Raw genomic sequence first — 16,069 nt, 5'->3', positions numbered from 1 at the left:
ACAACAAGTGGAAACAAAGATTCATTAAACAATCCTCCTGTCAACACTTGTAATACTTAATATTCTGACATAACTTGTGGTTGGGAGGAACCAACAGAGCTTCTGATTCAACAAAATGCAATACACTATTTTATACAATTTTATTTTATTTATTATGAGATACATGTATACTAGGATATGTTTCATCATATTCCTGTAAACTGTTCATAGTCATAAGCAGAGTTTTAGTAAATCCGACAGAGATGACTGACTCAAGTGCCTTTTAGCTGAGTCACATCACTTTGTTTAAAACCACAACGTCCCACTTTTACATTAGACAGAACAGAAATAAATAGTCTCTGTCAACATTTTACTGGTTACGGTGAAAATACTAGACTGTTTGGTCCTCCCACACCGGCTTGAGTAGCGCCGGTAGGTAGTGGTAGGCCATACATCCACAAGATGTGTTTACACAAACATTTCCACAACCAGATGGCTTTGACCTTTTGAATCTGATGTATTTAGCTCATATTTTAGTTTTGGCATGTGTTTACCTGTGAGCACCTGAACACAGATGTCAACTGGGGTTTTCCTTCAAACACTATTGAGCTAGTGGTGATGTTATGTTTTTTTTTCTATTACGCCCCAAAAAATAAGTCCAAAGTCAAACATTATTATTTATTTACTCTACGTCGTTTTCTTCTTCATCATCCAAGAGCAGCTCCTTCTCCGGCAACAGGCCGTAGCTATTGAGGAAAGCCTCCACGTCAGTAGCAAAGAACTCTTCGTTGAGGTGCTGCGTGCAGGCCAGGAAGTTTCCTATTAGTTCTCCGGCTTTGTAGACCAGCAGCGTGGGCAAAACGTCGTCCGAGAAGCGCTCGGCGGCGCCGGACGCCACTGCGTCAATCCTGCAGAACTTAACGGTGGGGTACTCGGCGGCTAGGCAGTCCAGACAGCTGTTGAGCTGCTCGCAACCTTTGACCCCGACGTTGTAGATGTGAACCACCACCACCGTGGTGTGATGCTCCTTCTCGATGACCTCCAGGAAGGCCTCTCCACTGTCCAGGTCGTGCACGCCTTCAAACTTGGGCCCGAAGCTGAGCTTGTCGTGCATCTCCTGCATGCACTGCCGCCTGTACTTCTTTAGACATCCCTCATCCTCCTCCTTCAGCAGCTCATACTCTTGGACACTCATCTATAAAACAGGGCCAGTTAGTAAGTTTGCAGGCGTCCATGCATTCACTCACTGAAACGCTCTGGTCGTACCTTGCGGTTCAGGTTTGCTCTGGAGTCGTCTTTCGGCTTGTTAGGGGACGACATCTGTCTTAGGAGTTCCTTTTTTGCGGCAGGCAGGTTTTCCTGCTCCATACTTTCCAGCTTAAACCTCCTCCAGTCATTAATGACTCCTTTTGGACCTATGAAGCAGGCAAACGACAGCAGGCCTTTTCAGTAGGACCGTATGAGGGCAAAATATATTCAGAGGCAGATGCAACAGAATCCTAATTGTGCAGGATCTTGTGTGCAGCATCACAATGAACCATTCACAAATGCTGCGCTCCGGGCACAAATAATTATTTACAATCATGATAATACGGCTTTCAAGCTCAGCCACTGATATTGTTGTTTGTCTGTGTCCACATTGTGTCCTGTTTTCATTGGGGATTAAAGCTTTATCTCAGCTTTATAGGAAGTGCACTAATTGTACCAGTGCTTCTATAAAAAGAAGACTAAAGCACCAGTTAAACCAATGACTGCCTTTCTTGGAACACGCAGCTTCCTCTTACCTGTGTGGGTTGCAGTCTCTTCCATATTGATGAGTTTGTCAGACATTGTTTTCTGGATAGCTACCTGCAGGACAACAAAATAATGAGTTAAAGGAGACCGTTGTACATAGTGTGTGCACGGTCAGCATAACGGCACTTCACCTGTTTAGCAGCTCTTTGTTTTCACTGGTGTCAATGAGATAATTGTACAGCTAGTGATTTAAATCTTTGTGCTGTGACAGAGCGGCTGATACCTGGTGAGCCCCATCATATTTAATTAAAGTAATGCAGTCTAAGAGGATTATTGCACTGCGACAGCTTAACCCCAAGGGTTACTGCTATGAGGTGGAAACAATACTAACTCAAAGTAACTCCTCAGACTATAGCTATGAAAACCTAACCTTGCACTAACACAGACAGCAGCAATACTGTTTTAAATTATGTGACAAATGCACTGGAAACTGGATTTGAAACAGCAGATGACTAAATGAAACGTCTTTTAATTGTTTTGCATATACATATAAAATGTATATGATCTACCTACGGTGTCAGTGTTGGAGCTAGCAGATAAGGTGACGCATGCAGAGCCAGTATCTCATTGGATTAACTGGTCTATCCCCAGCGCTTCAATTAGTTGAGCCTTCCTTCCTGTGCGCCGACCCGACGCTGATCTGCTCCGATGATCTTTTTGGCCACTTCTCTAGCCCCCAAATCCACAAGTGGAGATTTACTGCGGTTAATTCTAGCATGAGCAAATGAAGTCTTGTATAAATCTTTTAGTTTGATGTGTGTTTGTGTGCGCCTGCGAGACAAGTAAACGCTGGTAAACAGCTGACTTTCCATTAAAGGTCCCTCGGGAAAAAGCTAAACACATAGTTCCTTGTGCTCATTCTTTACAGAAGCCTTTACTTTAAAAAAACTTTTTTACTTTAAAAAGTAAAAAGTAAAAATACTAATTTGGTCAAGTCAAAACTACCAAAAAGGTTCACATATGTGTGATGTTATATACGTATATACCCTCGACCACCTGATCTAACTCTAAACTAAACTCCCCTGTGAACCATTGCTCCACAAGCTGCTTTCTACGTCCTATGTTCAGCACATAAGAGGAGTCCACGGAGCGGTTCTTACCTCTCCCAGTCCCAGTAAAGTCCACCCTTTGTGTCAGTAGTGCTGCTCTACACTCGATCACTTCACACAGCTATCAGTTGCTGGACGGTGTGTGCATGCGTGTGTCGTTTCCAACCAATAAGCTTGGTCAAAAAAGACCCTATAGAGCACACAGAAATAGAGCGAAGATCCTAAGAGGATTTCTCTTCAGGAATTAGAAGCCTCTACTTGATTAAGGCCTGACTACACACTGTGAAGATAGATAGATAGATAGAGAGAGAGAGAGAGAGAGAGAGAGAGAGAGAGAGGGGCCGCTCTTTACTTAGAACCCTTTACCAGAAATCAAATATGTCTCCAGATTCTCCAGATGATAAAGGCCTCTTCTATTCAAGAGATACACACAAGGCCCACTGTTTCTCCTCACTGTGTTATAAGCAGCACACCAGGAGTTAAGTCAAGCAAGAGCACCGCATCCCGGAGATGATCGCAAATAAAATTATCTTGCTTGGAATCCAAAGTTCTTCGGGCTAAATGTTTCACACGAAGACCAACATATGAGACTGTTTCAAAACACGAAGCCCCGCTGGCTACGAGCGGGGAAACGTTGCGTTATCATGTGCTCCTTCATCGTCTCAGCACAGAAATCACACGGTGGCCTCGTCTCGCAGCTGAACAAGAGAGTGTGAAGAGGTTTCATACTGATCATGTGTGAAATGATTCATATTCTCCAAAAGAAGTAGGCTTTAAAAACGCTGTAATAAAGAATTTATGTAAAACGCATCTATTCTTCTTTCAAAATGGAAGAGTTCGAGCAGTGGGGAATTTGCAGGGTGCTCTATAAATACAGTGGCACCTGCTCTATGTTCTACTGGGTATTAACTTTTTTTGTTCTAGATTATTTATAGATAATTCTTCACACCCTCAAAATACGGCAGAGACAGAGACAGTGATATGAGAACCAGCCGCTGGCAGCCAGCCAGCTGACCCTGGGCCTGTAATTAGCGTCCCAACCACCCGACCATCAGCCAATGAGCTGTGTGTGGCTCCATTACTCACCGCAAGTGGCGAGTAGGTGAGTGCTGAATCAGGGTAGGTTCACGCAATGTTTGACTTCTGTCCTTGGTCCGTGTGTGTCTGCATCCTGTCTTTATTGGCTTAGGGGATTAGGAGACATTTTTATTCGGCCTCGCAGAGAATGTGTGTCAGGTGTGGTGTCATTATTCTCAGTGCCCTGATACACGTCAGGTGCTTAAAATGGAAATCCGCGCATTATTTGAAACCCTGTGATCTAAAAACATCTGTCAGCAGGAGCTTAGAGCAGAGTCCAGCTTTAGCCACACAACTATCTATCTGCCCATCTATTGGTCCGTCTGTCAGTCAGTTTATCCACATATACTGTATATATGTATCAAGCACACACTTTCTAAGAAACATTTCTAAAAAAGACTAAAAGACTGAAAGCATTTGGGGAAAAGGTGAGAACGTAAATAGCAGCTGTTTCTGTGGGTCCACTCGAGTTTGCATCAGTTTCCTCGTTGCCCTGTTGCATGACAAGCATGAATCCTCCTCTGGTTAACACATCCTTTTAAAACACTAGAGGTCAGCCTTCTGCTTCATTATCCAACTGGCTTCTCAATGGCACTTCCCCACTGGCCCATTCATCGGGTGATGAATTAACGTCTGCTTTGTGTGCTGACATTTCCACACATCTGTCCTGAGGTGATAGATAAAATGTTATAAAACATATGTTTGTTTAAACAAATCATTTACAATTTATTAATTATAATATAATTCAAGAATAAAAATCTAATTTGAAAAGTTTGCACATCTCTTTTACTACTGTACTAAAACCTTTTAACTCATTTTTAGATCTATTTTGTCAAATGTTACACATAGAAAATGACTGCGGTGCTTCATATTCGTCTGTACTTAGCCAGTGCACTGTATCTACTGTACGTCCGTCTTCAACCAGCTGTGTTTGCCTGACACAGTTAATAATTGCCTCACTAATCTCAGTAGTTACCGTGTGGCTTTTATTCCTGATTGATATCACAGATTTCATTTTTTAGCCTGAAGTCTGAAGGATTCTTTCAGCTACTTATTGTGTGACTACTCTTTAGCAGGGGGTTCCCCTTTACTGTAATTCTCGCACGCATAAACCTCTACTACAATCAGTAAACTTCCTGCGAGTCTAATGATTAATTTTCCTTTTCATTTCGTGCATCATGCTTCCTTCTGACTTCTTCAGAGGTCTGGCCACGCTTTATTTTGGGCTCCTGCTAACGTTCATTCTGTTCTCACTCAGCAGTTTTCAGTTCAGGTTTGGTGAAGATGAGGTTTTGATAGCAACAGTCCCTGAACGTTTTCATTGCGTGGATCAATAAAACGCTGTACGTACGCCCTGAAATGATGTGTGACCCGACTCTCTCACAATGGTGATTTGTCCTAACCTCTACGGGCTGCTACACAATCACCACAAAGACAAGTGAAATCCAATCTACAGTTATACAGCTTTGTACAGCTTTAAAGAAACACTATGCAGGGAGTGTCTGTGATTCTTGTGATTCTCCGCCATTTAGGTCATGGTTATCATTCAGTGGTAACTGGACAGCTTTTTCTTCTTGAATAACAACACAAAAGGCCAATGTAAGGTGAAACAACTGCAGCTGGGATCACTACGTAGGGAATGAATGAACTTGGTTGGACACTGGGTCCAATTCAACTGGGGCGGAAAATGAGACTTCTTTTCTTTCCATGTCCTGCTGATGTATTTTACCCTCTTTATATTCTAATGAGCAGATTAAACCCACCACCTCGTTCTCGCTTTTCATTGCTCACTCTTACAGTAAAATGTCCCTGAGTGCAGCCAGGGCACTGGAAAATATAAGATTGAGGGCAGTCTTGGACCAAGTGATGGAGAATGGGGGAAATGGAGCAGACAATGAATCAGCAGGTTAGCAGGGTTTTTTTTAATTGAATATTATGTCTTCGTGTAGGTCCCTGTGCCTCCGTGTCTGCGGACACTTACTGACCCTCTGGAGAGAATTAGAAATAAACCTTTTGTTCCCTCAGTGAGTAAGGGTTCCCTCACTGTTGCGTGAGAAACCGATTTTGTCTGATGAAAGTCGGGGAAAAGTGAAAAAGGCTATAAAAACACCCGTCCCATTTCTCTGTTGTGGACCCAAACTTGCCACAGTTTGCACTAATTTATTGTCCGTATCTTCCAGTCATGCATGTAAACTCATGCAGGAGAATCTTCAATCGTTTCATGCTGCAACTCATCCTCCGCACATTTTGTGTCTGCAGAAGTACCATGTTGTCACTGGACAGACTTCAAACCTGGACACTGTAGTTATGTAGCATGAACACATTATGAATGTAAACATTCTGCTCCCAACGCGGAGATGACGTCAACCTGTGTGTGTGTGTGTGTGTGTGTGTGTGTGTGTGTGTGTGTGTGTGTGTGTGTGTGTGTGTGTGTGTGTGTGTGTGTGTGTGTGTGTGTGTGTGTATTCTACTATTAGGACCCATTCTTAAGTATTAGTCATGTTATGCTGCTGGTAATGTCATCCCCTCTTCCGCTGTTGCACCTCAGATGGTGAACTCACTTAGCTAAGACTAAGTCTAATGAGTCATCAACAGTTAATTGGTAGGTTATACAAAAAATAAAACAATGAACTGACAAATTATGTTTGTTACCACTTGGTGAAGTTGTTTTGTTAATCAGGATTGTAAGGAAATACACCTTATTTTATCTGTGCTTATTTACATTAATGTCTTGGATTAATTGTTTAACATAATAAGGTTATATATGTGATAAAATGAAAATGTATTTACTGTTGTGATTTAGTGTGAAACCTGCTAAAACACACAGATTTAGCTGACAGATTACTACAGTCACTGTCGCACTGTCACAGTAAACTTTATATTGTACCATGTATGAGTAACCACAAAATACACAGTTCTTTAATCAAATACGAATTAATACAGAAGTAACATGCTTAGTTTCACTAAGGAAAAAAAAAACCCTGTTGTTTCCTGACTCCTTACATCATTCGATATGAGCACTTCTGCTTCTCTGCCCCGGCTGCTAACGCGGGATCAAGCGAGTCATCAACGCTCCAACCACCTCCAACCGGCTGAGTGGCCCCTGGTGCGTGTGGTTCTGCAGAGCGTGCGCAGAAGATCCCACGTCACCGCAGGCTCATGTCGTGGTGCTGGACGAGTATGGGGACATTTGATAGTTCTCATGCTCTACAGATGGTTTCACTACTACTGTATAAAAACAAAACAGAGTACGTCAGAGTTAACTTCTAGTTTTTGTGAGGATGTGACACTTAATCTTATGGAACCTGGAAAAATACGGGTATTTTTCCAGATTACATGTAAACATGTTTAAAATACCAGTTCAATCTACCTGGAGCTTTAAACCATTCATTTTTCCACCAACCACCTCCCTCTGTAAGCGTAAATATGTTTACATTCAGTCGTTCCATAGGATGACTCATCCACTGCAAACAGCGCAACAGATACTGAAGGTTTCTATACATAAGTATTATGTAACTGAGGGATCATTAGGAAAACCTCCTGCAATCACCCCGGAAGTCATCTGTGAGGTCAAAATAGCGCCTACACATCACATGTTCCCCTAAGACAATGTGTTTGTTATTGTACGAGTGGATGTTTAGAGCAGCTGATAAAACAGAGAACCTGACGATGGACCAGTTCCCTGTCTCCATCACTGCCTTCTGTTCATCCTTCCTGCTACACCCAGTGTTTGTCTTTTGTGAACTTACAGGAACGTGCACCGTGTCCTTTCTCCAGAAAAATGTTGGTGTGACACGTTTGTGTATCTCTGACACACTTCATTGTTAATGATAACATATTAGGGAAGGCCGAGGCTCCTCAAACATGAGTCCTACAATTATTGATGAAAGGACAAAAGTTGTTTTAGCCAATTATTGAGGTTTTTTTTTAAGTAAAGGTGCTCAGGACAAACAAATCAGATGTTCCATTGTTACCAATAGCTCTCTAACAATTAAATGGAGCGACAGGCAAAAGTCACAGAAACAACATCAGTCTGATCACTGAGTCACGAGCCGCAGGCTTGAATAAGCATCTTCTGTATCAGACTGAATGTACCACTGAGCCGCAGACAATCTGCATCAGCACCGGACGTTGTGGCCATTATTATGATTATGATACATTCACAGTGAACACTCTTGTGGCTTAACATAAAAAAAGAAAGGGAATCACTAAAACCCTGGGAACTGCTCTGAATGCAGTGACTTTTTACAGATCTAGATTGTCACACTGATGCTGAGTCTCACTGCATAACTCACTGTGATGGTTTAGGTCTCAGTGGGAACCAATAAGTGAAGATAAAGTATTGGTGACATCTACTGTAACACATACAGATCTTCTACTGTGTTAAAGTTCATCCTGGCCTACATTTCCCCTAATATTCGTGTGTTGTTTACAACATTAAACTCTGTTACAGGTGGGATGAGGTGTGACACTGTTGTCCCATTTTTGCCACTGATCTAAAGTTGAACCTGTGTGTGCTACAATCGGATGCTTGTATGGCAACACGGACACATCCGCCTGAGCAACACGAGGAAGTGTTTCAGCATCGATGACAGTTTTTACCTGTAACCGGGCTTGTTGTCACAACACCGAGTACAAAGATTACAAATGTCATGGAAACCTTTGCCGCAGCTTTGTGGAAGGTCACGCTACGACTTTGAACTGTAAGTGCAGCGTGTCAGGCTTCACGCGTGCTTCTCGGACTTAGAGGGTCCCGTGTTCTGTGAAAATGCGACACTCAAAGCACGAAGCGTTGAAAGGGGAGCCAGCCATTGATACAAAGTGATATGACTACCATTTACTCATACTGTAACCTGCTCTCAGTCAAAGGGACTGATAGTTCATATGATAACACATAAAAAATGAGGCAATTAATCAGTAATTTAGGTTAAACTCACCACAACCAATTATAATCAACCAATATTTTATTATCAATTAATTCTGCATGGCATTCACTAAATTTTAGTTTCACTGTAACAAAAGCTGTGGAAAAAGGTTAAAAGGAAACGTGTCAAACAGAAACGGAGGATAAGCACATTTAATCCACACGGACCGTGACTAAAGACTTCCACAGCTACTGCTCATGAGCAGCACATGGTCCATGGCTCCATCCTTCACCGACTAAAACAAGACAGCAGAATAGTTAGATCCTGTGCAGGGCTGAATTATGGGCAGTCAGTAATAATAGATTAGCTTCATAAAAGTTGACTGGATAGTTGTGGTCAGCACAATGGAGAGCGCTGTAAAACAGCAGAGATCCTGAGATAAGAGCCTCTGGTTAGTCCTTCATCATCAGGTTGTTTTACACAGAAACTCCTGTTATAAACAAGGGCTTAAGGTAAAAGACAAAAAAATAACAGTTTAGATTAAGATTTAGATTAGATTAGTTTAAGAAGGTTTTGAACTAAAAAGAAAATCAATATCTTCATGGAAAATTATTCAGTTGCTCGTCTGTATTTTACTTTTAGTTTATTAAACTTTGGCTTGAGACAATGATCAATACAAAAACATTTATTCTAATTTTGAATGAAACTACAACCGTTTCTTTTTGACATTCAGTGAGAATGTGAAGCCACCTGAAACCAAGATGAGGTAACTCAGCTGCTCAGCCGCATGAAAGTGTGTGTAAAAAGTCAGTTTGCATCAAACAGTACAAATTCAGAGGACCGTATGCCTAAATTACGTCTGGGGGACCTCTATCTCAGTTAGCATCTCTTCAAACTACAAAACAGAGACAAAATACAAAATAATCTTCTTTCCTGTGAGACTGTGCACGTCTAAATACACCTCCTGTACAAAGTGGGAGCCTCTTGGACTGTGGCTTAAGTTGCCTCCTGACTCCATGTTAAGACAATGTAGCAGTTTTGTCTCTGCAACGCCTGCGTAAAATGTTTTTCTTTTCCAGATGCCAACCTCTGCACTACCTCATATGGGTATAACGTTTGGCTACTATTATGGTTCGGTCTTCTTAGAAATGCCAACATGCCTAAACACAGCATCATCTCTTCTGAGAACACCTCTCACCGGTAGCGGAAGTTTTTTTCTCAGTACTACACTCCTTCATACCTTTGGCAACTCACGCAACAAAGAGCAAGTTGATGAATTCTGCAAATAGAGTAGAAATATAAAGGATTGCAAGTGACGACAGGAGACTTTGATGACTAAGCGTTTCTACTTAATAGAAGAGTCATTAGGTGCATGTGTACTGTAATTTCTTGTTTCAGAAGTGAATGTCCCTTCAGTCTAATTCACCAGAATGACACAAGTCGGGTGAGTGGTTGAGTTTGTCACCTGAAACCCGTCAGTTGCACGTCGCTTCCGAAACCAGTTGAGATCACTTTCCCAGACACTTAGAACCAACCTTTGTTTAAACAAAGTTACCTATGTGTAAAGAATGTGTGTGAGTGTGTGAAAGGTCAGCCACACACACACACACACACACACACACACACACACACACACACACACACACACACACACACACACACACACACACACACACACACACACATTCAAATCACAAAACAATTATTAATAGTTCTGCCAAATACTGGCCACATTTGTTTCTCTTGTAACTTTTTCCTGTTAAAAACAGTAAAGTACAGGAAGCACAATTGCCATCATTTAACTGTACATTAATGGTGCTTTAATGTAGCTGAAATTTACAGTTTAATACTGTTTTAGTAAATACAGAAAAAAACTGTTATTTTGTAAAATACTGGCCAATATTTAGCAATTGTTTACTGTTTATTTACACCTTTTCTACAGATTTTGTATTGTTAAATTAAATACACTACTTTACACTAGTACTACACACTGACAATACAGTTTACACTACTTTGACTACACATTTAATAAACTAACTCTAACTCTTACTCTCTCCTACATTACACAGTAAAAATGTGACTTAAATTTATAATTTGCAATAACTGTTTTTTAACAGCAAAGTCTAAGAGTGTGAGTTTTATTCTTTCCATTGATTTGTCGTAAATGTCAGCCACATACTGTAAGCACGAGGCTGAGATGTTAACAGCCAGAGGTAGTATTTGATATTTTATTATGTTTACAGCCGCTGCAAATCTGTGTCCTCTGCACCCACTTAAAGAGCTGTTTAGTTGTAATTAATCTGTTCTAAATCATCACAGTCATAACATAAACACAGACATAAATGCTTCTGGTGTAACACGTGACATTGGAGCAAAAGAATTAGTAAAAGTAACAAGCTCAGAGGTGATGCAGTGAGTGTGTCAGAGACTGAGCTCTCCAGACACCGTGTTACGGCACACTTTGAAGACGCCTGGTGTAATCACCTATTAGGTCGCTTTGAACAGATTAGTCACAGGAGGATGTGAGAAAGAGATTGGAGCAACACCGATACCAAAGCCCATGAATGACACGTGCCCCAAATATGTCGATGTATGTGTTCAGTATATTCCAGAAATATCTTAATTTCTTTGAATTTCTGCAGGTTGTTTCATTAGAAACATATTCAGCTTTACATATTTACAACTTTCCTGCCAAGTCCAGAAATAGATGTGACTGATTTCTTTGTTTGTAAACTATGGGAGCTGCGCATGTGTCAGCTACAGATGCATGTAAATGTGTGCGTGTGCGAGACTGATTTACATGCGAGCTGCTACCGGCAGCTGCAGGCGTCGTCCAGTGGGATGAGAGCGATCGCCTCTGGGCTTCGAACGTGGAACCGATGTAGAACAATGAGGCCAGGTTAGTAAGACTGAACGGGGGAGGCGCACTCGCACTAACACATGTAGCTGCTAAAAATGACCTCAAAAATAGCTTTAAACCTGGCCATCGCACAAAGGGAAATGCAAAATACATGTCAGTTTCTTCCTGTTCACAATGCAGGTTGTGCCAACAACGGCAAGCGCAAAACTAAAAACCTGAAAACCCGACAGATCAAACTGGTTCAAAGGTTGGAAGCAAGTCAAACATTTGGGCCAGAGCGAGCATGAAAAATGGCTTTTAAAGTAATACAGAAAATGACAGGCGGCCTAAAAGGAAAGGACTCAGAGGTTTGAAGTGTGAGTCATCGCTCCCTGAGTTCCATACGAACACCTGTACACCTGCGCAGGTGACGAGCACCTGAAAGGACACACATTCTTGCGCAATAGATTTTATAGAGGCCTCACTGGACGGTGGGGTCTTACTGTGACACATAAAGCTGGAGCAGGGTTGAACAGAAACAACAGTACACGCTCTGCTGTTTAATGAATGGATCGACGCTGCTCTCGGAGCGTGTGAACCGAACCCACGCAGCGCGGCTGCGGAGGTTGGAAAGCTCCGCTTGAAAATCCAGCGTTTCAGGTTTCCAGGGACAGGTCGTTATCAGAGTTTATTAAACAAAGATGTAACAACTGTGGTATGTGGCTCCATGCGTCTGCGTCGTCGGGCCCCGTGTGTTTGTACAGTGTGTGACTGTGAAGAGCGTAGGGATGTGAGTAACAGGGTGACGTGTGTGTGTGTGTGTGTGTGTGTGTGTGTGTGTGTGTGTGTGTGTGTGTGTGTGTGTGTGAGGCGAGGTGACTTCATGTTGTGGGTGATCCCTGACAGGTGTCTGCTGTGTCTTGTAGTGTTGTGGGATCCTCGCCTCCGGCCCGACCGTAAAAGGTTCGATACCACAGGTAGTTTCTGTCTGCTCTGTAATGCACGCGTCAGATCCATTGGAACTAGAAGCACTCAGCTGCCCAGACACAGGCAACAACGCTGACTGTGCATTCTGGGTAATGGCGACACACGTTTGTAATAATCAGCCTAGACCCCATTTAGAGCTAGGTTTGTTTTATAGTAGCTCTGTTTGTAGAGCAGTTTCTTTTTAAACCAAGGGTTGTTGGTTCAACTCTCAGTTTCTTTCAGCGAAGACACCACTGGATGAGACAGCGAAACCCTGCAATGGTGATGTCGTCAACTGTCTGGCAGCTCCGAATGTAAATTCCCCTCAAGGAATCAATAAAGTATCACAGTTGTTATTATTGTTTGGTCAATTTCCTTGGTAGCAACAATGCGGATGAGTAATTTAGCCGTTTCTTCCTCATAAATGCACAATGGTCCATTGTGTGTGTGCACGTGTGTGTGTGTGTGTGTGTGTGTGTGTGTGTGTGTGTGTGTGTGTGTGTGTGTGTGTGTCTTCTCTTTGACCCACTTTCTATATCCTATAAATTCACCTTAATTGCATGTTTACTGTCTATGACCTGTCTTTGTGCTCCACAGGATTTCTGTAATGACCACATACTGTACAAACATCTTGGTCACATTATCACAGAAATACAGTAGAAACCAAAAGCAAACTTGTGACTGTACAGGAGATTTTTCCCAAAAATGTTCCCGACACCTGAGGTGACCGGGTCAACAGCTGTCTCATGAAAGTATTAAAAAAATAGCATGAATGTGAAAATGTGGAAGCTGCAAGTGTTGTGCCCAGCAAAGCAGTGGACCCATGTCAGGACCAGCTGCTGCCACATCATTGCATTTGCCGAGTAATTCAAAGCCCAACAAGACTTCACAGTAAAGCAAAAGCTGCCAGAAAGTCGCACAATGATTTCACTGACCTGGAGCTGAAAGTAAATTATTAGTCAGTGAAAAAGTTATTTTACTAAGCATCATTTCCAGTAAAGGCTTTAGACACTCTATGGTTTCATTTTCTCCAGCATGAGGACCGGTGGAAAGATCACAGACAATTATTATTTTTAGCTTGCAAATACTTACTTTCATTTCCATTTTTTAAAAGTGTATGCAGACAAACACGACGGCTGCCGGCGGCTCAGTGCCAGCGTTTCAGGGTTTCATGAGCGGCAGCAGGTGCCTGCTCCTAGAGGACCCCGGCCCCTGGCACCTGCAAGACATCACGTAACTGCGGCCCTGGATCACAAGAGGGGTCCAGAAGCGGTCAGAGGGAAAATACACACACACTGAGGTCTGCTGATCTACGCCCACAGCCTGCTCATCCTCATTAGACCAGCACAAAGCGAGATGTGTTCCCCCTGCTCGATCCCTAAGATCAGGGCTTACGCATGCCACACATTTACGCATAATGGAGTAACAACAATATGATCGAAGGCGTAATGCGCACAGACAATCAGGTCATTTTCATTGGTCAGATAAAAGATTATGAGACGGAGGAGAGACTTTCCATCGAGTTCAGCAAAGATGACAAGTGATGCACATGACTTAATTGATGCAATTTCCCGGCTGGTGCATGTGTAAAACCCAAGGGTCCCAGACAATAAATGTGTGAATGGATGGGAAAGTTTAGCCTCATTGCGTCCGATGTGGACGATGCTCTGTGGCCTTGACTCATCAGTCTGTGCGGCGAGTCACGTCAGCATTCCTTCCACCACGCTGCTTTGGAACGTGCACCCAGCATCAGCCGCCGTGCCAACCCGAGACAATACCGTATAGGCTGAGGCACAGTTTCCTCTGCGTCTGGGCTGAGCGCCGGGCCCTCACACCTCGTACAGTAAGAGGTCCGAAACTCAATCACCAGTGGAAGGTTTTAGGGATGAGCATGAAGCTGCGAAATCGTTTAACCACTTTCTCTTACCTCAGCGGAGACGGTAGTATAGCATTGACAGATGTGAGGAAGCACAAAGACTTTATTGGGGAATTTCACTTCACCTGACTGAACGCACCACAGCCCGTTGCCAGAGTTGCTTCACGGCTGGCAGACTTCGTGGTCAGGTTTATACACGTTTCTATCTGCTGTGATCAAAATCTAAAGCGCGGGTGTGTGGCTGTTGACACGAGGAATCACCGGGGGAACGTAGGCGGAGTTTAAAGAGTTTAAAGAGAGTTGACGCTCACTTTTACTTCTGCTTATTTGATGTTGAGTGCAACGATGTCCGACCTGCAGACAGAACTCCATCAATGGGATTGTTTTTTTGCAAATAATAAGCTTTGGGCCCTAGGAATTTATGATGGCCTTCGTTTACCACCCCCACATGCCGCACATCACCGGAAAGCTGCAACTCCTGTCTTTCTGGCCATATAAACCATTTCCAGCTACAAAAATCATTAAATGCTCAAAAACCAATAACCATAAATCCATGAACTTTCCATCACTTACTTTTGACAAATGTCTGAACCCCATACATCGTCCATTCACGTCATGTTTGGTGGCATTCAGTTTGTTATGGTCCAGCGAATATATTCGAGTAAAGCGTTTCAGTCCAAAACACAGGGTATATAAAACCGCAAGTGTTCTGCTCCAACTCCTGAGCGAAAAAATTTTTTCCTTCATTTCTATGGCCCATAACTCGGAATAAAGTAAAACTTCTGTGGAGAATCGAAGATAGAGGTAGTATCCCTTACCGTTTGTTTAAAAAACAAGGAAACAGGTAAAGACCCAAGTACTGTATGGGGTTTCCTCAGCAACAAGTAGCCGATCATGTTCAGCTTCCTGAGGGACCCCGCTTCCCCACTCTCAGGCGTGTAGCGTTAACTCTGCCTTTGCAGTTCGAAAACAGAAAACGACGTCGTGTAGATGAGAGTGTGCCGAACGCATAGATATGCAACAAGTGGGGGTGGGGTGCTCAGACAGCCGTGTCCAGTCAGGTCAGAAGGCCAGAAAGTGAAGCCTGGTCTTTCCTACCCTTGAATTATTGTCCCAGATTGTTACATATAAGCTTTTAGGTTACAGTGAATGCTAATATATAGTTATAGGGTCGTTCTATGGCCTGTGTGCTTTTATTTGAGCCCTCAATGGCACCTGTTGGTTGAAGCAGGCCAGAGTTGTGACCTGTTGGAGTCACAGGGCCCAGGCAAAATGAAATATCATAAATGTGTAAGAACTAGGTGCCGTATATTGATTTTGAACGCATTTCATTTATATCCTTTGGATCCCTTTTGTCTTTTAGCTCATTCCATCATACACTAGGGTGACATTTGCTTGTATTTATAGGGGGACAATTTACCATTTTAGATCCACAGTGAATTTGACAGCTGTGGTGAAAACTAACCTGTAACCTGTCCAAAGAGCCCAACCATTTACAAATGCTCCAAAGGGTTGAAGAACAGCTTTCATTTGAATTTGTGTCGGCGCTCAGTGGGCAAATGCCCATTGATTTACAGAATTGACAAGCGGTTGGGTTTTGTTTAATTGTGTCTGAACTGCTGTG

At 42.7% G+C, this 16,069-nt stretch overlaps 1 protein-coding gene across 3 annotated transcripts; it reads right to left on the bottom strand.

Annotated features, from left to right (window-relative positions):
• Window positions 1-128: 128 nt before the first annotated feature.
• Window positions 129-3,090, bottom strand: pdcb (phosducin b). Of its 3 annotated transcripts, none has more exons than XM_029147638.3 (4): window positions 2,874-3,090; window positions 1,764-1,827; window positions 1,246-1,394; window positions 129-1,174 (listed from the first exon to the last, which is right to left on the bottom strand). In XM_029147638.3, exons 2-4 carry the CDS (start codon window positions 1,807-1,809, stop codon window positions 662-664), a joined length of 708 nt encoding a protein of 235 aa, XP_029003471.1. In that variant the 5' UTR covers window positions 1,810-1,827; window positions 2,874-3,090; the 3' UTR covers window positions 129-661. The 3 variants fall into 3 exon arrangements, with proteins under 3 accessions (XP_029003471.1, XP_055364229.1, XP_055364230.1); XM_055508254.1 differs by lacking the exon at window positions 2,874-3,090 and adding an exon at window positions 2,287-2,798; XM_055508255.1 differs by lacking the exon at window positions 2,874-3,090 and adding an exon at window positions 1,905-1,925.
• Window positions 3,091-16,069: the final 12,979 nt, after the last annotated feature.

This window comes from Betta splendens, chromosome 4, assembly GCF_900634795.4.
Source record: "Betta splendens chromosome 4, fBetSpl5.4, whole genome shotgun sequence".
Lineage (NCBI taxonomy): Eukaryota > Metazoa > Chordata > Actinopteri > Anabantiformes > Osphronemidae > Betta > Betta splendens.
This window is presented reverse-complemented; position numbering and strand designations above follow the sequence as displayed.